The sequence below is a fragment of the Hypomesus nipponensis genome, chromosome 17 (assembly GCF_054491055.1).
Source record: "Hypomesus nipponensis isolate SF chromosome 17, ASM5449105v1, whole genome shotgun sequence".
NCBI lineage: Eukaryota > Metazoa > Chordata > Actinopteri > Osmeriformes > Osmeridae > Hypomesus > Hypomesus nipponensis.
The window spans coordinates 23,704,082-23,726,145 of record NC_140377.1 but is presented as its reverse complement, the minus strand read 5'-3'; the positions used below and the strand labels follow the sequence as shown (position 1 = coordinate 23,726,145).

Genomic DNA, 22,064 nt, shown 5'->3' with positions numbered 1-22,064 from the left:
TAAGACATTAAGAGGTGGGGAAGAGATTGGGGGAAGGGACATGGCGAGAGATGGGGGATGATTTGTCCCAGGTTGTTGCAGTAGAATGGGAAGATAATCACATAGCAACACACACACCCTCTAATCATGACGACATTACACATGCAAATGTTCAAACCATTATAGAAACACTCAACATTTTCTATTACACACTGTTCTTCCATTTATTCTTCCATCTATTCATTCATGCCTCCATGTCTCCCTCCCATCCACGTAATATGCCTCCTATCACCCTGTTAGTGGCGGATTTAGGCACAGGCGACATGGGCATCCGTCCAGGACGCCATCTTGCCAGGGACGCAGGGCACCCGCACCATTTTTTTTTTTTATGGTGACATTTGATCAGTTTTTGATCGCTTATTCACCTTGTGCAGGGTTAGGGATGTCAATTATATAACGTCACCATGTGGGACTGCGGGTCAATTTTAGTCAGACTGGGCGCCCTGATTCACCTGGTCAGACTGGGCGCCCTGCTACACCTGGTCAGACTGGGCTCCCTGATTCACCTGGTCAGACTGGGCGCCCTGCTACACCTGGTCAGACTGGGCTCCCTGATTCACCTGGTCAGACTGGGCTCCCTGATTCACCTGGTCAGACTGGGCGCCCTGATTCACCTGGTCAGACTGGGCGCCCTGATTCTTGTTTGGGAGTTAGGCAGGCAGCCTGCAGGTCTCCCACTCAAAAGTAGGAGATGGGGAGGAGGGCGGGGATAGGTTGGCCTCAGGTCTCCCCACTGGAAGCCCGATGTAGGGAGAATGGGGGAATCTATCACTGATACCAGAAAAATCTACTAAAGTCCAGTAACAAAATACTTTGCACAACAAAATACTTTGTGTCTGGTCTCTGAGATGTGGTTACTGTGCACTGTGTCTGGCCTCTGAGATGTGGTTACTGTGCACTGTGTCTGGTCACTGAGATGTGGTTACTGTGCACTGTGTCTGGCCTCTGAGATGTGGTTACTGTGCACTGTGTCTGGTCACTGAGATGTGGTTACTGTGCACTGTGTCTGGTCTCTGTACCTCCCTTCTTCTATTTCTTACACTCCATCTCTCACTCCCTCTATCCCTCCCTCCCTTTCTCTCTTCCTCCCTCCCTCTTTCTCCATCCCTTCTTGCAAAACTCTCTCCCTCCCTCTTTCTCCCTCCCTCACTCACTCACTCTATCCTTCCCTCCTCTCTCTCTCTCTTAATCCCTCTAACCCTAACTATTACTCCCACTCACACACAGGAGGGACAAACAGGTCCAGTCATCCCACTAACACCTTCCAGTAAAGATATAATCTGCTAATCTCACATCCAGGCAGGGAGAGACCCCCACTAACCCTCCCCCACTAACTCCCCATAACTGTGTGTGTGTGTGTCACGCCTAACTCCATGTTTAATAATGAGTCATATGTAATCGTTGTCCTTAATCCCAGATCCAGTCCAGGTGAATTAACATATCTCTCCAGCCCAATCTGACCCCTCACTCTGACCCCTAACCCCCTCACTCTGACCCCTAACCCCCTCACTCTGACCCCTAACCCCCTCACTCTGACCCCTAACCCCCTCACTCGGATCCCTAACCCCCTCACTCTGACCTCTAACCCCCTCACTCGGACCCCCTGACTCTGACCCCTGACAGTTTGGAAGAACTATGAACACATGTTAAACACAAGGTTAATCTATTCATGTAATTATCCTTTAATGAAGATTATGGGTCAAACAAGATTCTCATTTGGAATATGATTATAAAATATGTAATAAAGTAAAACAATTAAAATATATATTTTAAAGACAAGACATTAGGATTCTGACACAAACCATCCAGAGAAGAACATTCACATGAAATCCCAGAAATCCCCTCATACAAACAGGAACCACAACCTTTCAATTTATCTGTGAACAACATAAATTAATCCCTATTCTACACTACCCTATTCTATACCTACACTAACCGTAACCTTCACATGTAAATACGGCTGCATGCCCCTCTTCAGGTGGCCATGTCAGTGCTAACCTTCACCATAACCAGGCATCCTTAATCCTTGATTTGTGCTAGACGCTGCAGTACTTTCCAATTGTACCATTAGTATGTCGCTTTTGATGAAAGCAACTGCTCAATAAATCAAAATGTAAACCCTTTATTAGTGGATCTGAGGTGTCTACACCTAGCTGTGCGATCCACCAGACGCTGCAGGCAGCAGCAACAGTCCTGTGCTCACATCCTTCTTGCAACGATCCATCGCCTCCTTGTAGGAGATCTTCTCTTTGGAGATAGGGTCCACAATGGTTTTAGAGTGGGTGGACACATCCTGGAGATCCTTGGCAATGGTGCTGTCAATCATCTTGGTGTAGAGGGCATCTTGGATGCTACGGCGTCCGGCCTTGTGGGGGTCCACCAGGCCCCCCGTCAGGTACTGTGCCTCCATGAATCTCATAGCGCTGTCGTGGGGGATCCAGCCCTTCTCTCCCGCTTGGCCGGCTGACAGGCGCTCCCTGGTGACTGGGTCCTCCACACCAGTGAAGGCTTTCTGGGCATTCAGCAGCTTGTGGAGATGGCTGGTGTCAATGAGGCCGCGCTCCGCAGCCTTATGTACGGAGTACTTGTCCTTTCTGTTGAGGTCCACAATGCCGCCCGTGGCCGCCTGCGCCTCCAGCAGGACGAGCGCGGTGTCGGGGTCCAGGAGCTTGCGGGTCAAGGCGCTGCGCACAGACATACGGCTGCCGGTGGTGGTGTCCAGGACGCCAGAAATGGGGAATGACTCCTCAGCAGAGCTGCTGCTGGTGAGGCTGGAGTAAGAAGATCTGAGGGAGGACGGCATGGAGCTAAGAGGAGATGACACGCTCGTCTTCGTAGATGTCTTGGGGACAGAGATTGGGCCGAGGAAGGGCTTTGGTTTGTTTTCCCCGGCAACTAAGAGAGCGAACTCTGAGATTGGCATTTTGCCTTCCTTGTAGCGGTGCACATCATACTGTGTCAGTCGTCCGTCCGCCAGGGCGTTTTTGACGGAGAACTGCTTCCCGCTCTTTCGGTCCTGCAGGATGGAGGTTTCCCCATCAGGCCCCTGGGAAGAGATCTCCTCCCAGTCACACTCCAGCTCCTGCAGGTGGATGTACTTCTTTCGGTCGATCAGCCCCTCCAGATATGCGTCATAGGGGGACATGTCCTTACCCGTCTCTGGGTCCAGGATGGTGATCTTGGTGGAGAGGTTTGTCTCTCTGGTGTGGGTCTCTGAGTGGTCTTCCTTCTTCATGGCAGCCTGCAGCTCCATGATGGTGGTCTCCCTCTGGTGGATCCTGTCTTTCTCACTCAAGATGTCCCTCTCCAGACCCTGAACCTCCGACTCCATCTTGATACTCCTCTGCCTGCTGACCTGGTTCCTCTCGCTGAGGAGCTTGGACTGCTGCTGGAAGGTGATGCTGATGTCCTGCTTCTCTGCCTCCATGGAGTGTAGCTCCTGCCTGAGCTTCTCCTTCTCCTTCAGCAGGCTGTCTCGACTGAGCGTGAGGCTGCTCTCCTCCTGGCAGCTGCTGGACCTGGAGCTCTGCAGCCGGGTCATCTTGGAGTTCAGCTTCTGGATCTGGTCCTCCTGGTCCCGTCTGGCATTCCTCTCCTGACCCACCAGATCCAGGAGGTGGTCCCTCTCTGATTCCACTGTCTGGTCCTTCTCCACTCTAATCACCTCTTTGTAAACTATCTTCTCTACCGACTTCTCCTTCTGCAAGATGTCTAGCTTGATTCTCAGGTTGCGGATGTCTCTCTCCAGGCGACTGATGCTGGTGCCCTCGGTCTCCATGTCTGTACGGAGGCCATCAGTCAGCCTCTCCAGTTTGGGGTCCCTCTCCACCTTCAGGACTTCCTCGATGATGATCTTCTCCTCGATTGGAGGAGGCGTGTTCTCCAGCTCTAGGATGAGGGTTCTGATCTGCCTCAGCTCCGCCTCCACCTGGATCTTCTTCTGACCGTCGTCCATGAGCACCAGGCTCCTCTCCTTCTCCTCCACCAGGCTCCTCAGTTGCCTGACTTCCAGCTCCAACTTCCTGCGCACCTTCACCTCCTCATCTAAGGTCTTGTTCAGCTTCTCGTGCTCCTGGATTTGCTTGGGGTCTGTCTGGAGATGAACGATCTCCTGGGTAACAATCTTCACCTCTGGCTTCTGTCTCTCCAGGAGGATGTACTTGTTCTGCAAGTCAAAGACTGTCTCCTCAACGCTGCGGCGCTGCTGGATCTCCAGCCTCAGGTCTTTCCTCAGCCGATCAGCCTCCTTCTCCAACAGGGGGTCGTTTTCATACTTTATCACCTCCTTTGTCACCAGCTTCATCTCAACCTTAGACTTTTCTGTCTTCCACTGATCCCTCTCCTTGCGTAAGCGGCTGAGAATATCCAGAGTGCTGTCGTAGGTGATCCGCAGCCGGGACACTTGCTCATTTAACCTCTGTAGCTCCCGGATGACCTCAGGGCTCTTCTCCTCTTTAATCACTTCCTGGGTCACCTCCTTGTACTCCACCTTAGGTTTCTGGGAGCGCAGGTTCTTCAGGTCCACCATCACTATGTTGATCTCCTGCTCCAGGTTGGAGCAGTTCCGTCTGGACTCCTGCAGCAGCTTCCTCAGCCGCTGCAGTTCCAGCTCGGTGTCCGGATCCACCCTGTAGATCTCATTGATGATCTCCTTCACTTCCAGTCTGGGCTTCACCTTCTCCACCTCGCTGTAGCGCAGTTGCAAGCTGGAGATTGCTCTCAGCAGGCTGCTGTTCTCACTGTTTACCTCCTCCAGGGATGTCCTGAGGGTCTTGGACTCTTCCAGAAGGAGTGGATCCTGTTCCACTCTCTTGAGCTCTTTCAAAATGATCTTGGGCTGGATGGTGGGGATGACCCTCTCCAGGGTGTTGATCTCGCTCCTGGTATGGAAGATGTTGTCGTTGAGAGCCTTACTGCGTGAACCTTCTTCGGAGATCTCCATCTGGAAGGTGTGAACGGCCTTCAGCATCTCTGGATCCTTCTCCAGCCTCACTACCTCCTTCTTCACCACAGTCTCCTTGATCTTCGGCTTCTGCTGCGCCAGAACCGTGAACTCTGTCTTCATCTGGACGGTCTCTGAGTCTCGCAGCAGCACCTCCTCCCTGATCTTGCGCATCTCCTCCCGGAGTCTGGCCGCCTCCTTGTCCAGCTGGGGATCCCTCTCAAATTCCGTCAGCACCTTGGTCACAAGCTTGGGCTTCATACTTGTCCTCTCAGCCTCCAGGAGAATGACCTTCTGGTTGACCATGTCAATCTCAGACTGGGTTCCTGAGCGCAGCATGGCCTCCTGCTTGGTCTTGTTCCTTAGGGCCTCCAAGTCGCCCTCCAGCTTAGAGTCGCGGTAGTACTTAACCACCTCCTTTTCCTCCACGCGCTCCACGCCACGGCGGCTCTTCAGAGACATGAACCTCTTCCTGTAAGTGTCCAGGTCATTCTCGGCGTGGTTGCGCCTGACGACCTCGTCAGCCAACTCTTTCCTCAGGCTGTCGGTCTCCTCCAGGTTCCTCTGCTGGCTTTGCATCTGCATGTGATGCTTCACTTCCACCAGGGTCACCTTCTCCTCGTTCTGATCCGGGGGAGAAGTGGGGAAAGAGAGGGGGAAAGAGACAGAGAGTGAGGTTGGATATTAACATATCAACATTATCATTCCTGTCAACACATGCCTGCATGGTAGGAGAGACCATAATAAAGGCATGTTTTGATAACAGTTTTCTACACTGTACCTGAGCAATGATGTTCTTAGCCAAACCCATCTGGCTCAGTTGCTGATTGTTTGCAGCGGACACCTCAGAGTACATGTGCAGCAGATCCCTCTCCTGCAGCAGGGACACACACAGACACATCAGACACCAGGACAGGCCCAGGAGCACCTACAGTCCTCCCTTTTCAGTGTCAGTACCTTTTTCTCCACAGCATCAGCCATGGCACACACATGGCGTCTCTTGGCATCAGTCTCATCATCGTCGCCTCGCACAGCTCGGTACTTAAAAGTCTTGGCCTCATACTCCTGAAATGTTGAAATACAGAAGATGAGGACTTTAAAAGTTCATGCTCAGAGAGATTTCCTGATTAATATTTGCTGCAAGTTGAACACATAACAGCAACAGAAAAACATGAATATGCTTGACTACATATAGCTAGATGATCACACAGTACCTAAACAGGACAGATAGATATTAAAGTTACCCAAGTCCAAAACAGAATGTTTCACAGCAGTGTCGTGAATCATGTAGGCTACATATTTTAATTTCCATCATACATGTACTACAACATAATCGAGTCTATTCGATTTTCATTGTTGATTGTATTACCAGCCGCAATACGTTGTTAAAACCTCCTAGCATTCCATGGCCCGCTTAACCGCCCCCCACCCCCCAAAATTATTTTAGACCGCTACACATGCCATATATAATTTTTGTCAATATATTGATGTAAAACATTTCAAGATCAGTAGGTACAATCAACGTCTTTGTCCGACCATGAACGTGTCAACAACGTGAACAGAGACTACTCACCTAACAAGGCTCAGAGTTTTCCAACATCCCAATAAAAATGGCATGGTTACATTCCCAAAGGTCCAAAATATCTAACCAAGTAAAATATTTCATCCAAAACAATGTATGAAAATCCAGGAATAGCCATGTACTCTGGTTGCATCATGCTAAATTTGCTGATGGCAGCGTACAGTCACTCCCTCACACTCGGTAATAACTTCGGCTCCATTTAGAATTTCCAGGATTTCATGGTGTCAAAATGTTCACTGCACGCTGACCTTTCAATTGAAACCTCACTTGACCCAATAGGATCTTCTATGTCCTGTCCATAGACTTCTAAAGCCAACCAGGTGGCTCCCCAAAATCTGTGCGTTCCGCCACCCCCCCCCCCCCCACCTCTCCCATCATCTCTGTCTGGGTTCAAAAATTAATAGTGGCTTCCATTGTTTCACAAATGAACTCTGTGGCCATATAGCCAATGCAATTCTGAAGATGGCAATATACAGGTTTGGGGTAGCGTTGGAACCTTTCAACTTAAAAGTCCTCTTGCAAAATGGCTCACAGAAGCAGGCCTTTTTCTGTGTGAATCAGACAAAGCACTCTAATGTGTTTATGCTTCAGTTGCTGTGTGTCAGAATACTAATGGGTATTTCCAAAAGTAGTTAAATAAAAAAATAATTTGGAATCCTAGCGTGATTTGAAGATTGCTGAAATGCCGACATTTTTAAGAATATGTAACATACTATTATCACATGTCCGTGCAGAACGGCCCTGTCATTGTCAGTTACAGGGTAATTACCAAACCCGAAAGCTTCAGTTGGGGTTTGCCGTCATTGTTATCATGCAGTCATGGATTAATATTTATTTGAAGTGTTTCAGTGACTAATTCTAGGCAACGCTGGGCGTTAAGAGTGTGGGACGAGACACCTGCACCAGACTAAGACTGGATTGTGATTTATCAAGTTAATCCAGCAGGACGTGCATGTGCACTGTGTTAAAATTATTATTTTTTGTGTAAAAAAGCGCTCTGTTTTGTTCATATGCCACCTTTTGATGTGAGTCCTCTGCATGGCTTTTAGAATGAGATCAGGTGAACTTAGGACATCAGGTGATCATGGGGGACCTGGTGATCATAGGACATCAGATGATCAGATGTGTGAACTCACGTTGAGAAGGTTCTGCAGGTCTCTGGACTGTTCCACTGCTCGTTTCAGATCCTCTGACTTCCTCTGAACATCCTCCACCACTCTCTACACAGGGAACGCCAATCATGCAGAAGAAATCTTCAGAAACTATATCAACCTATCTTTCAAATGTATCTATCGCCCGTCTGTCTTTCTGTATATCTTTCGGTATATCTTTCTGTCTGTCTGTCTATGGCAATCAAACATACAATATCAAACCATTCAATTCAGTCCACCATTTGAGAGGTGACACAGTACTGACAATACTCTATACTCAGGAATGTGTAGACAAGAGATTACTGATGCCATTACTGACCTTCTGAGAGTTTTGCTTTGTGTTGATTTGAGACAAGCCATCGCTGGGATTGATTGTATTATTGGGCAAGTTGGTCAGGAATGAGTTCAATGATTGGACAGAGGTCTGGAACCCTTGGTTCTTATTGGCTGCTTCTTGAATCAGAGATGTTCTGCAACAAAATAAATAGATAATAATAAAACAATATCAAAGTCACAGGACAGCAATGGGTATACCTCAGTGGTAGAGCATGGGGAAGGGTATAGCTCAGTGGTAGAGCATGGGGATGGGTATAGCTCAGTGGTAGAGCATGGGGATGGGTATAGCTCAGTGGTAGAGCATGGGGATGGGTATAGCTCAGTGGTAGAGCATGGGGATGGGTATAGCTCAGAGGTAGAGCATGGGGAAGGGTATAGCTCAGTGGTAGAGCATGGGGATGGGTATAGCTCAGTGGTAGAGCATGGGGATGGGTATAGCTCAGTGGTAGAGCATGGGGATGGGTATAGCTCAGTGGTAGAGCATGGGGATGGGTATAGCTCAGTGGTAGAGCATGGGGATAGGTATAGCTCAGTGGCAGAGCATTTGACTGCAGACCAAGAGGTCGAGGGTTTAAATCCCCCCTGTACGTTTCTTTGGAACTAACTGAGCACATTATCATTACTATTAACAGGAAAGATGGCAGAGAGAGTGGTTGATTGGAGGGTTAGTGTCGAGAGATAAGCCCTGTGGGGGTGTTGTCAGGGTAACAGAAGCCCCACCTCTCTTGTATCTGGCTGTTGACGTTGGCGTAGCGGTTCCGGAGCTGCCTCACCCGGCCTGCCTGGCGCTGAATGTCAGGACAGAACTCCCCGAAGCTCTTCTGCAGAGAGCTGCTGAGCTGCTCCACGTTCTCCAGATCCCTACTCAGCTTGTGCATGTCCTCCTGCCCTGACAACACCTCCCTGCACAGAGCCTGGGGGAAGAAGGGGAAGTTTCAGACTGCGGTTCTACAGGGCTCTGGATGAGGGAGAGATGGGAGGACCAGAGCAAGAGAGGGAGTACCTGTAGTTTCAGATTGTGGTTCTGCAGGGCGCTGGGCATGTCAGGGATGGCTCCTTCCTCTGCCAGCTGCTTCTCAAAGCCAGATATCATCTCATCCACCTTTTGGACCTGCTTCTCCAGAAACATGGAGGCTGTGGCCCTGGGGAGGGTGGAGGAGGTCGAAGGAAGAGAAGGAGGAGGAGGGAGGAGAAGAGAGGGAGGAAGAGGGAGAAGAAGGAAGAGGAAGAGTAAGGAAGTTCTAACTCTATACTTACATATAAATATACCTGAAGTTTAGGGCTAGATCAGAAACCAATACATCAGTTTCATGGAATCTGTGCAGTATTCATGTCAGGTGATGTCCAAAATATGCAGTCAGACCAGGATCTTTGGATCAAAGTCGATCAAATGAATAATTTGGACTAAAATGAAGATCCTGATGTGATGCTATCTACTAGGGTGTAAAATGAAGAGGAAAACTAAAAGTTTCATAAAGTTGTACTTTTTAAAGTTACCTTTATTTTGTTAATGTACTTTTACTTAATCAAACCAACATGTGCAATATGAATGTACATGTATTATTTTTAATTATAATACGGGTAGATGAAATCAAGCATTCTGATTGGTTGAGAGTGAGTCACGGGGTGTGCTTTATTGAGCCATACAGTAGTGTACGCCTGTTTGCATTTACCTTAAAGGGGAGCGATCCATATATTAATGCGCACTCAAAATAACGGTTCGATTTTGCGCGACCGTTAGTTGTCATTTCAAGCTTGACATTAATTAAAATTTTTATGTTTAATAAAAAATTAAATATAATTTTATTGAAAGTGTCCCATTGTCATTGTTGTTATTTTAAAGGCAACTTTTATTAAATGAGCAATGTGAATGAATGAGATGGTTCGAGATCTAGCTAGGCCCACAAACGTGAAGTTCACAATGCTGTTTGTCCGTCGCATAGCAACAGCCACACATACGGAACTATTTTCTCTCGGCTACTGAAATGCAATACACAAAGTTTGTTGGCTATAACTATTTTGTGCTGAAAGGCAGCTTACTATTTATTTACTATTTATAATGTTGCAGGTGACCGTATTATAAAAGCAATAAGGTACGAGAGGCAGTACTGTATTGTCAATAAAGTATGTGTTCAAGGGTTTGCCCTACACCCTTGAACACATACTTTATTGACGATACAGTACTGCCTCTCATACCTTATTGCTTAATTACTATTATGTATGGATTGTACAATAACAAAACAGAATTTGTGAATATTAATAAAAACGGAGATGTCCGTTTTTACAAATGAACTCTTTGAATATTACTTCTTAGTGTAGAGGTCGGAGAGGGTGTTGATGGAGTCAAACTTGTTGTTCACGGCATTGAGCTTCAGGGGTAGAAAAGAGTTGGTGTGTCCCAGGGCATTCTGGGATATGATGGGCTCCAACTCCCTCTGTACCGCTGCCTTTTCTGCCTCCAGCCCCCGCACCGTCACACTGGCAGCCTGGGGAGGGGATGTTATCAGTATGCAGTTATAATTGTTGCGCTGTAGTAGTTTAGGGTTAGGGTGAAGGGGTAGAGATATAATTATTGTTAAACTGCATGGTAGCTGAAATGTGATCACTTTCCACTGTGCCTGGTAAATACAGACTTTGCCCATCAAAATTATGTTAGAGCGATGCACTTCTGATCCTGGATTTTCTGTTGTACTTCTCTTATGCATTATATGTATCTTGTGCTACACGATTAAGTAATGTTGTGGTGAACCTGCTGCAGAGCCAGCCTGCTGCTCAGGTCAGTTGTGGGGCTCCTGCGGTCCAGCGGAGCTCTAGTCCGTCCCAGGATTTCTCTCTCACTCTGCTCCAGCCTGCCACTGATGCGCTCCAGCCGCTCCGCCAGCTCTGACACTTGGGGCGCCTCGGGGGCGCTTGAGACGGTGGCTGGGGGGACACAGAGGCTAATATAATGCAGTACAGCAGAACAGAGCAGAGCATAGTAGCAAGGTGTTAACTCTCACCTGCTGTCTGTGCTCTAACAACCTCCACACCAGAGCTCCTCAGAGACGACATCAAAGCTGTTCTCCTCTTCTTCAGGTCTGTCAGCTCCTTGTCCAGACTACAAGCACACATATACCAACACGCACTATGATGAGCTACAACAACAACAAACGCTGGTTCACAGCAAAACTCAGAAGGCTCTTGTTGGACAAGGAGGAAGCTTTCAGGAGTGGGGATAGAAACAGATTCAAGGAGTCGAAGAACAGGTTTAGCAAGGCGGTGAGAGAGGCTAAACGACTGTACTCAGAGAGACTAAAACACCAATTCTCAGCTAATGACTTTGCTTCTGTCTGGAGAGGGCTCAGGCAGATCACCAACTACAAGCCCAGAGCCCCCCACAACATTAACAACTCTGGCCTGGCCAACGAACTAACCAATTTCTACTGTTGTTTTGAAAGACAATTTGACTATCCTGACCCACATTTACCCACCCCGGAGGCCCTCTCCCCACCACCGCAGAGACGACTCTTTCCATTCAGAAGGGGGAAAGTAACACACTGTTCAAGGGTATCGGAAATCCCAACTTGGAACTGGGAATGACGTTGCACCTGAGTTGATCACGTTCCTAAAGTCCCAGTCGAATCCCAGTCGTTAAACAAGAGACGAGAGTCAAGAGCTAGCCAGAGGATATACAGGGAGTTAGGGACTTGGGCTAGTAATCCGAAGGTTGCTGGTTCGATTCCCGGCCGTGCAAAATGTCCCTGTATTTACTGTAAGTTGCTCTGGATAAGAGCGTCTGCTATATGACTAAATGTAAATATACGCTGCATCCTGGTGGATCACAGACTTTCTGTCTGACAGGAAGCAGTGCGTGAAGCTGGGAAAACACATCCGACCAATCATCAGTCCGTCAAACTCCTGAAGTTTGCGGACGACACCACCCTCATTGGGCTCACTTCTGGTAGAGATGAGTCTTACTAAAGGTGGGAAGCTGACATCCTGGTGACCTGGTGGAGCCAGAACAACTTAGAGCTCAATGCTCTTAGGATAGTGGAGATGGCTGTGGAAAACTTCAGGAAAAACCCAGCCCCACTCAACCCCATCACCCTGAGTGACTCCCCAGTCAACACTATGGAGTCCTTCCGCTTCCTGGGCACTATCCTCTCGTAGGACCTCACAAGTGGGAACTGAACATCAGCTCCCTCACCAAGAAAGCACAACAGAGGATGTACATCCTGCGGCAGCTGAAAAAGTTCAACCTGCCAAAAAAAAAATCATGGTGCACTTCTACACGGCCATCACTGTGTCCATCCTCACCTCCTCCATTACCATCTGGTACGCTGCTGCCACTGCCAAGGACAAGAGCAGGCTGCAGTGTATCATCTGCACTACAGAGAAGGTGATAGGCAGCAATCTGCCTTCCCTCGATGACCTGCACACCTCGAGGACCCTGAGGCGAGCGAGGAAGATTGTGGCCGACCCCTCCCACCCTGGACACTCTCTGTTCCAGGTACTCCCCTCCGCCAGGAGGCTGCGGTCCATCAGGACCAAAACCTAACGCCATAAGAACAGTTTCTTTCCATCTACAGCTGGCCTCATCAAGGCCCAGAACCCCCAATTGTCACTAACTCACGTATAAAATACTGAAGAGTACATTAACGCTCCTCTGGCACAGAGCCTCACTGCAGTCTTTTACTTTATATTCATATTTTATATTGTAAAGTTTTGTTTGTATTTTGTATATGTCTTATTTTAATATTTAAGGACTGCACACACTTTTAAGATTCTTTTTTGTTTACTCTATGCACCTGCCCACCAAAGTAAATTCCTTGTTATGTAAACTATTATGTCTGTGGACCAGGCAGGGCTGAGCGCAGCGGGGCTCACCTGGCTAGGGTGTCCATGGCCTGGGCATCAGGAGGGGGGATGAGCAGGCACGCCCCTGGGACAGTCTTCCTCGTCCCAGCACTGGTCTGGACCTCCCAGATCACCTCTGAGTTGTCCTTCAGAGTCAGACGCTCTCCTCGACTTATCAAGTTCTGAGAGGAGGATAAAGGAGGAGGAGGACAGGATAAGGTCAGGAGGAGCAGAAGACAGGAGGACAGGAGAAGAGGATAAGAGGACATGAAGACAGGAGGAGAGGACAGGAAGAGCAGAAGACAAGAGGACAGGAGGAAAGGACAGGAAGAGCAGAAGACAGAAGGTGGGAGCAGCAAACACTGCTTCTCTGTCTGGCCTTGTCTACTTACACAATGACATTCTGAACATTTAGGTGGTGTGTTTGTGCCTACCTCTTCGTTGGTCCAGTCACACAGGGCCAGCAGGGTTGTGGGCTTGGTGGGGGGCAGGCGGCGCAGCCTGAGGGGGGCGATGTTTGAGCTTAGCTGCCTCAGGGCCAGGAGACGCTGCTCGTTCCGCTCCAGCGCAGAGAGCTCTCCCTGGGGATCACACAGCTGGGTCAGGGGTCAGGCAGTTGGGTAAGGTTAGGGTTAGACTGAAATGTGGAGGGGTTCTGGGGTTCCCTTTGGGATATAACTCAATTTAGTTCCAGGTGGAACCATTTCATGCATACTGAACAATCTAGATAAAAGCAACCAGAATGTGTTCTACCACTAGGGAGAGCTAAGAACACTCTGAATGTGTGACTATAGAACCCAGATACCCAGGGGTATCTCCTGTAGAAGGAGACAGTCAGGGGGTTGTCCCACCTCCAGCTGCAGAAGCACCTCAGGGTTGCTCCGGTTGGCCAGAGCCCGCGGCTCCAGAGACAAGCTCAGCCTCCTCAGGGACTCTCCCAGGGTCTCAGCATCCAGCTGGTACTGAGGAACATACACACACACACCATCCAGCTGGTACTGAGGAACATACACACACCATCCAGCTGGAATTGAGGAACACACACCATCCAGCTGGTACTGAGAAACACACACAGAAACACACATTTCTGTGAGTGTGTGTGTGCAGTACCTTCTTATAGTCCTCTATGTTGTCCAGGTGAGTCTCCTGGCAGATGCAGAGGTTGAGAAAACTCTGCCACTCATTCTGCACTGCATCCCGGTGGGCCTGCAACACAGCATCACTACAGTAACTCCCACCAGGCACCCTGAATGTGTGTGTGTGAGTATGGGTGTGTGTCAGTGTGTGAGTGTATGTGTGTGAGAGAGTGTGGGTGAGTGTGTGTGTGAGTGTGTGTGTGTGTACCTCAATGGTGGCACTGGCAGGGTGCTTTAGCTGCACCAGCCGGTCTCCATTCTGCAGCAGCTGGCTGGTCTCCGTCTCGTGGGTCAGCAGAGTATTGTTCTTGAACTTCTGTTGGAGCAAAGCACAGGTAATACTGGTAAACTAGCACAGGTAGCACTGGTAAACTAGCACAGGTAGCACTGGTAAACTAGCACAGGTAGCACTGGTACACAAGCACAGGTAGCACTTTGACAGGTAGCACTAACAAGGTAGCACATGTAGCACTAAAGCCAAGGCAAGGCAAGTTTATTTATATAGCACAATTCATACACCGTGGTAATTTAATGAGCTTCACATAAATACACAACAATGTGCTTCACATACATGAATACACAATGGCAATACAATGTGTAAAAAAGGTGATCATCAAAACATGATCATAACAACAGTAAATTATAGGAAATAAAAGCATGAGAACATTAAGGCATAAAAAAAATGTAAAAGATAGGAAATAAAAGCATAAAAAGAATAATACAAATCACTAGTCTACTACAGTAAGCAAAAATGCTTTGAAAGAACTGTTCATAGCCAGTTAGCAGAAGGCATATGAAAAGTTTGGTCTTTTGTCTAGTTTTAAAACTGAAAATAGTTGGAGCATTTTTAATGTTTCTGGAAGTTGGTTCCAGAGGTGAACCGCATAGTGGCTGAGTGCTGCTTCACCCTGTTTAGTTTGTACAGTGGGTTTTACTAATTACATTCCATTACATTTACGCATTTAACAGATGCTTTTATCCAAAGCGACTTCCAAGAGAGAGTTTTACAAAAGTGCATAGGTCACTGATCATAACAATGACATACCCAAACATTGTGGGTAGCCAAACATGAAGCACACATTGTGAAACCAAATAAGTCCCAAAGGGAAGAACAATAAGAGCATGTAGTTTGACAAGTTACAATTAAACAGCAAGAACCTCAAAAGTGCTAATATTAATTTATGCTGCGATCTGAGAGATCTGAGTGGTACTGCTGAAACATGTCAGATAGATACTTTGGCCCTATCCCATTGAGTGACTTGAAAACAAGCAGCAGTACTATAAAGTCAATCCTGTAACTTCCATTGCATTTACATTTAGTCATTTAGCAGCTATTGCTTTCAGTGGCTGTTAAAATTTAGATCCCTGTCTAAAAGGACACCAATATTTCTGACAGTATCCTTTGCTTTAAGTCCTTTTTTGTTAAGAAGGGTGGCAATCTTACATCTTTCCTCCTTTTGACCAAAAATGATTACTTCAGTTTTGTCTTTGTTTAGCTGGAGAAAGTTCTGAGACATCCAGTGATCAGATTCAAGACCCTGGTACTGACCTTCCGAGAAGTGAACGGGACTGCACCCGACTACGTCAAGTCTCTCCTGCAGCCTTACACCCCCACCCGTCACCTATGGTCTTCTTCAGGCCTGGTGGTCCCACTGCTCAAGACCACCCGGTCCCAACACAAGCTCTTCTCCTGCCTGGCCCCCCAATGGTGGAACCAGCTCCCTACCTCCGTCAGGGACACTGACTGTCTCCCCACCTTCAAGAAAAGGCTCAAGACGCACTTGTTCCAGGAGTACAACGGCACTTAGGAATGCTTGGCTGGACCTGATGTTAGTTTCCATGCTCTTATGGGTCCTCCCTTTGGCACGTGTTTAGTTTTTCCCAAAGTATGCTTTATGTTTTTGGCTGCTTGCAATATTTGGGACTACCTCGTTATGATCAGTGCCATATGCTCTTTTGTAAAGCTCTCTCTTGGAAGTCGGTTTGGATAAAAGCGCCTGCTAAATGCATAAATGTAAATGTCTCCGTCTCCATCTTCGGTGTTTCAGTGAGTGCTGTCGGCCGTGTTGCGTTTCTGCTCCCCAGCTTCACTCGCTGAAAACAATCAGCGCGCAACTCATCTAAATATTAATGAGCATACTATAAAAGGATTTAACCGTTTTTTCCCGGAAACATTTGAGAGGATCTATCAGGGGCCATAGAACAGCACCTGGGCAATTTTTCGCCCAACCAATGTTACATACCCCATTTGGAGACCTTAAGGAACAGTGTGAAGTACCCAAAAACCCAGTCAATCGCCCCTTTAAGATTTGTCCAAGTGGGAGCATATAAAGGTATGGGGGCATAAAGAGATGGGCATTCTCCACCCAGTTGCTTGTCAATCTCCCATCTCTGCTCTTCACTTGGCCTCACTTGGATATCTGTTCTCATACTCATGTGACTCACCTCATACTGCATTGGTACTCCCCCCCTCACCTAATACTGCGTGGGTACTCCCCCCCTCACCTAATACTGCATTGGTACTCCCCCCCTCACCTAATACTGCGTGGGTACTCCCCCTCTCACCTAATACTGCATTGGTACTCCCCCCCTCACCTAATACTGCGTGGGTACTCCCCCCCTCACCTAATACTGCATTGGTACTCCCCCCCTCACCTAATACTGCATGGGTACTCCCCCCCTCACCTAATACTGCATGCATACTCCCCCCCTCACCTCATACTGCATGCGTACTCCCGGAGGATCCAGCATCCGGTCGCTCCAGTCCCTGCGGAGGATCCGATCCTGTTCCTCTGCCAGGTAGGCCAGCTCCTTGGTGCAGCTCTGCATGTAGTCATAGAGTGTTCCCAGGTGCTTGCTTCTGGCCTGGGAGCTCTCCTGCACACACACACAGGAAACACAGTCACATGCAGGTGAGTCAAACCGGAGTGATCCTGCAGAGATCAACACTACAGTAGCACCAGGATAGAGGTCAACGCTGTAGTAGCTACTCACCAGGAGGTCAGAGCACTGCTTCCTGATGTCAGCACTCCTCTCCTGCAGACACAGACATGAACAACCACACAGTCAAGAGAGCTGAGGACTGAACCTCCGACTCTACATGTGTACTAACTCTCTACATAGTGTACTAACTCTCTACATAGTGTACTAACTCTCTACATGGTGTACTAACTCTCTACATGGTGTACTAACTCTCTACATAGTGTACTAACTCTCTACATGGTGTACTAACTCTCTACATGGTGTACTAACTCTCTACATAGTGTACTAACTCTCTACATGGTGCACTAACTCTCTACATGGTGTACTAACTCTCTACATGGTGTAGCCTACTGACTGACTGAGTGTGATTGCTTAAGTAGTCACCATGTTCGAGGAGTCCAGCTGGGGGCTGTAGGCCTCTATCTCCTGGTGCAGGATGTTCTGAGCAGCAATCTGCTTCTCCACATCAGACAGGGATGGTCCATAACCAGCAGCGTTCATCTGCTTCTGTTTGCACACACCCCACATGCACACGCACCCCACAAACACATGCACACACATACACGCACCCCACACACACATGCACACACATACACGCACCCCCCACACACACATGCACCCGCACGCACATACACACACCACGCACACACATACAAACACACATTCTAAATAAATATTTTATTTTAAAAATACACATAGGGTCAGAAAACAGTCCCTGCCTCTCCTGCTTGTCCTGCCTCACTTGCTTGTCCTGCCTCACCTGTTTGTCCTGCCTCACCTGCCTCACCTGCTTGTCCTGCCTCACCTGCTTGTCCTGCCTCACCTGCCTCATCTGCTTGTCCTGCCTCACCTGCATCACCTGCTTGTCCTGCCTCACCTGCTTGTCCTGCCTCACCTGCTTGTCCTGCTTCACCTGCTTGTCCTGCCTAACTTACTTGTCCTGCCTAACTTGCTTGTCCTGCATCACCTGCTTGTCCTGCCTCACCTGCTTGTCCTGCCTCACCTGCATTACCTGCTTGTCCTGCCTCACCTTCTTGTCCTGCCTCACCTGCATCACCTGCTTGTCCTGCCTCACCTGCTGGTCCTGCCTCACCTGCTTGCCCTACCTCACCTGCTTGTCCTGCATCACCTGCTTGTCCTGCCTCACCTGCTTGTCCTGCCTCACCTGCTTGTCCTGCCTCACCTGCTTGTCCTGCATCACCTGGCTCCAGTTGATTTGCGGGCTGAGGTCCACTCCCTTCACAGGTTCGTACAGCTCTCTGTAGATCTCACAGGCCTTCGACCAGCGCTCATGCAGGTTACTCACACTGAGGAGGGGGAGGGGATGGGGGGAGGGGATGGGGGGAGGGGATGGGGGGAGGGGATGGGGGGAGGGGATGGGGGGAGGGGGGAGGGCATGGGGGGGGGGCAGGGGGGGGGCAGGGGGGGAGGGCATGGGGGGAAGGGGGAGGAAGATATAGGAAGAGAGGAGAAAAGAGGAAATGGGGTTATGTTTTTAGTCAGCAAGTGTGTGTATATCTGTGTCTGTGTGTGTATATATCTGTGTGTGTGTATATATGTGTTTGTCTGTGTGTGTGTGTATATCTGTGTATGTATGTGTGCATATCTGTGTGTGTATGTGTATATGTGTGAGTGAGTCAGATGGCTGAGTGGTAGGGAATCGGGCTGGTAATCAGAAGGTCGCTAGTTTAATTCCTGGCTGTGCCAAAAATGCAGTTGTGTCCTTGGGCAAGGCACTTCACCCTACTTGCCTCGGGGGGAATGTCCCTGTACTTACTGTAAGTCGCTCTGGATAATAGCGTCTGCTAAATGACTAAATGTATATCTGTGTGTGTAACTGTTTGTGTGTATGAGTGTGTATATTGGTCTCTGTGTGCATGTGTGTCCTACTCGTTCTCTATCTCTGCAGCCTGGGGGTGCTGGAGCCTCTTGGCCTGATCCACATCCAGGAACAGCTGCTTCAGCAGACCTTCTCCCTCAGTCAACTCATCAGCACTCTCCTGCTGGTGCTGTAGAGCCTGCCTCTCTCTCTGCTGGTCCTACACACACACACATGCATCATACACAAACCCATACTCACACTCATATTTGTGTGTATGTGGGTGTCAGAATCAGAATGAACTTTATTTGCCATGTGAGTTCACACAAACAAGGAATTCACTGTGGCAGGAAGGTGCTTGAGATAAGCATACTAAGCTTAAAGTGTAACTGAACCGATTTATGAAGTACGGCTCATATTATTATTAAAAAAAGATCACAAAACTTTATCTGACAACTAAAAGAGCAAAATGTTCCATTTCTAAATAAAAACGTTTTCAACTTTACACTTCACTACAGGGCGTGGGCATGCCCCTAAAACGATCCAACTAAGAAAAGATGCAAAGGGGGGGATCTTATTGTATAGCCCCAGGTTGTACAAACACATTTCTCAAGAAGCAACCGGTTTTACCAAAATGGCTTGAAGCGCCAAAGCCCAGTTGCCCCCGGATTCAGAGTTTGCAGTGATCTTTTTACAGAAGTGGATTATATTTATAAACCTGTTAAGCTAACGTTACATACACACACAGGCTTTTTTTGACATAGCTAGCTCTAGCTCCTAAATTCACAGATATGATTGTAGCCTAACAACGCACAAAGCTAGCTCCGTAACATTACTTACACTGTAGTTTGTTATGTTTAACCTAGCGAACTAGTTATTAACTCAACCAGTGAGTATGTTTCACACAACTTGAAGGTAACAGTAGGCCTATTAGTAGCTGAAACTTACCAGCTATTTATAGGGCGCTCCAAACTTTCAAGTTCATTATTGTCAGATGCACAGAACGACACAGGGTCAGACCGAGCACTTACATTTTTAGGACAAGATAACGCAAGGCTACCTGGCATAGCATGACACATAAGTACTCAGATCAAATCAGCTAACATATAATATACTAAAGCTCCTAAAACTTCTAAATATACAAAATAATAAACAAAACAGTATACTAAACCTATAATACACATATCCTATGCTAAACTTATCCTATACTGACCTAACCGAACATCTTTCAAGGAAAGCATGGCCACCTCTAAAATATATTTCTCTTCACACAGCATGGGGAAGAGCCTGTGCTCAATGACGCCCGATCATTTTGGTGGACCACCAACACCCAGGTCATGCAGGTCTGCCTCTTTGATCAGATTGATTCTGTCTCTGTTGGCGTTGTCATGCAGTTACAACAAGTACTACTTGTCAAGTAGCCTACACCACTCGGTGTTGTTCAACGTGTCAGTGTCAACTATATTTATATCTTCCGGCACACCACATCTTCAGCATCATATGGAACAACTATATCTCTGTGTCTAATCGCAATTCAGTTCCATTTTAACTATAAAAAGTAAATAATATTTTATTTACTTTTAATTTAAGTTAAAAATAAATCATTTTAAACAAGGCAATACAATGTAATATATATTATATAAAATATTAAAATATGATATAGAATAGGACAATATGACAGGTAATAGTGCAATTGACTGATGGTTTTGTGCAATGTGCAATGAGGTGGTAGATGGACTTAATAAATAAATAAATCAATCACATTAGTGTGGTGTGTACATGTGTGTGTGTGTTTATGTATAGGTGTTTGTGTATATATGTGTGTGTTTGTGTGTGTGTATGGGTGCGTGTGTTTATATCTAAGTGTGTGTGTGTGTGTGTGTATGGGTGCGTGTGTTTATATCTAAGTGTGTGTGTGTGTGTGTGTGTATGTATGTGTGTGTTCCTCACCGCGGCCAGCAGCTCCTCAGCCTTCAGCACGTTCTTTTCCACCTGGTCAGCATTGTGCTGCATGCGGGCGATCAGCAAAGCCAGGTCATTGGCCTGGCTCCTGACACACAGACACCATACACACACAGGGAGAAGCAGTTGGAACACAACAGCCACTGCTTTCTTATCAACACCAGCCATGACAGAAAGAAGCAGGAAATTCTGGTCTGGTTTGGGTCTGGGTCTGTGTCTAGGTCTGGGTCTGTGTCATGGTCTGGGTCAGGGTCTGGGTCTGGGTCAGGGTCTGGGTTTGGGTCTGTGTCAAGGTCTGGGTCAGGGTCTGGGTCTGGGTCTGGGTCTGGGTTTTGGTCTGTGTCTGGGTTTGGGTTTGGGTCTAGGTCTGGGTTTGGGTCTGGGTTTGGGTTTGGGTCTGGGTCTGGGTCTAGGTCTGGGTCTAGGTCTGGGTCTGTGTCTAGGTCTGGGTTTTGGTTTGGGTCTGGGTCTAGGTCTGGGTTTGGGTCTGGGTCTAGGTCTGGGTCTGTGTCTAGGTCTGGGTTTGGGTTTGGGTCTGGGTCTAGGTCTGGGTTTGGGTCTGGGTCTGGGTCTGGGTATGGGTCTGGGTCTAGGTCTGGGTCTAGGTCTGGGTCTGTGTCTAGTAGGGCTGGGCGATAAATCGATAAAAAAATGTTTATCGAAGTAATGACTTCCCTCAACAAAGATATTGTAACATTAATTTGTTTTCAATAATATCATTTAATGTCTATAGAGAATAATTAGGAACAGCAGTCCATTTAATTTCTGTGATGCAGCAGAAAGTCGTGGAGAAATGGAAGCCTACGCTTAGCCTGGCTGCCAGCCCAACTTATCCCCGGCCACAAAAAAATTTGGTCGGAATTTGGGTCTGGAGGGGCTCGATTGCCGAAAAACTATATCCGAACAGGAGCTGTTCGGACCAATTACATTGCCAGGGCGGGCTTTATACGATGATGGACATATGATCAACGGTAACGTAATCAACAACGTCACCAAAGAGTGCTTGGGTTGAATTTGTTTTCAACAAACAACATATTACGTTGCTCTGATTGGTTGTAGGTCTATCCAATTGAGCGAAGAGGCATTTGTTTTACGAGCTCGGTTGACACACGCCCCATAGACACAGCCCAACGGAGAGTTTTCAGACTCATATTCTGACTAGAATTATAAGTATGACAACATCAGGCTAGCCTACGCTCACTATAATGTACAAGCACCTAGAGTGGAGTAACTTATGTTAACCGCGGAAAATTAGTCTCATTGCCAAAAACAGTGGCAA

At 47.7% G+C, this 22,064-nt stretch overlaps 1 protein-coding gene across 2 annotated transcripts; it reads right to left on the bottom strand.

The window, feature by feature from the left end:
* Positions 1–1,701: 1,701 nt before the first annotated feature.
* Positions 1,702–20,905, bottom strand: evplb (envoplakin b). Of its 2 annotated transcripts, none has more exons than XM_084678301.1 (21): positions 20,774–20,905; positions 18,895–19,043; positions 18,188–18,311; positions 17,389–17,511; positions 17,017–17,058; positions 16,738–16,899; positions 14,231–14,338; positions 13,997–14,092; positions 13,738–13,848; positions 13,321–13,467; positions 12,917–13,068; positions 11,050–11,147; positions 10,800–10,972; positions 10,358–10,536; positions 9,054–9,192; positions 8,771–8,964; positions 8,034–8,184; positions 7,700–7,783; positions 5,939–6,046; positions 5,763–5,855; positions 1,702–5,605 (listed from the first exon to the last, which is right to left on the bottom strand). In XM_084678301.1, exons 1-21 carry the CDS (start codon positions 20,834–20,836, stop codon positions 2,189–2,191), a joined length of 5,913 nt encoding a protein of 1,970 aa, XP_084534427.1. In that variant the 5' UTR covers positions 20,837–20,905; the 3' UTR covers positions 1,702–2,188. The 2 variants fall into 2 exon arrangements, with proteins under 2 accessions (XP_084534427.1, XP_084534428.1); XM_084678302.1 differs by lacking the exon at positions 20,774–20,905 and adding an exon at positions 19,772–20,257.
* Between the last annotated feature and the right edge of the window lie 1,159 nt (positions 20,906–22,064).

Excerpts from the sequence above, each read along its gene's own strand:
- evplb (XM_084678301.1), bottom strand. The coding sequence starts at position 20,836 with ATGCAGCACAATGCTGACCAGGTGGAAAAGAACGTGCTGAAGGCTGAG. Across the intron at positions 17,059-17,388 it reads AGCTGGACTCCTCGAACATG|GAGAGGAGTGCTGACATCAG; the intron begins GTGACTACTTAA and ends CTGTGTCTGCAG. Across the intron at positions 10,973-11,049 it reads TGTTAGAGCACAGACAGCAG|CCACCGTCTCAAGCGCCCCC; the intron begins GTGAGAGTTAAC and ends GTGTCCCCCCAG.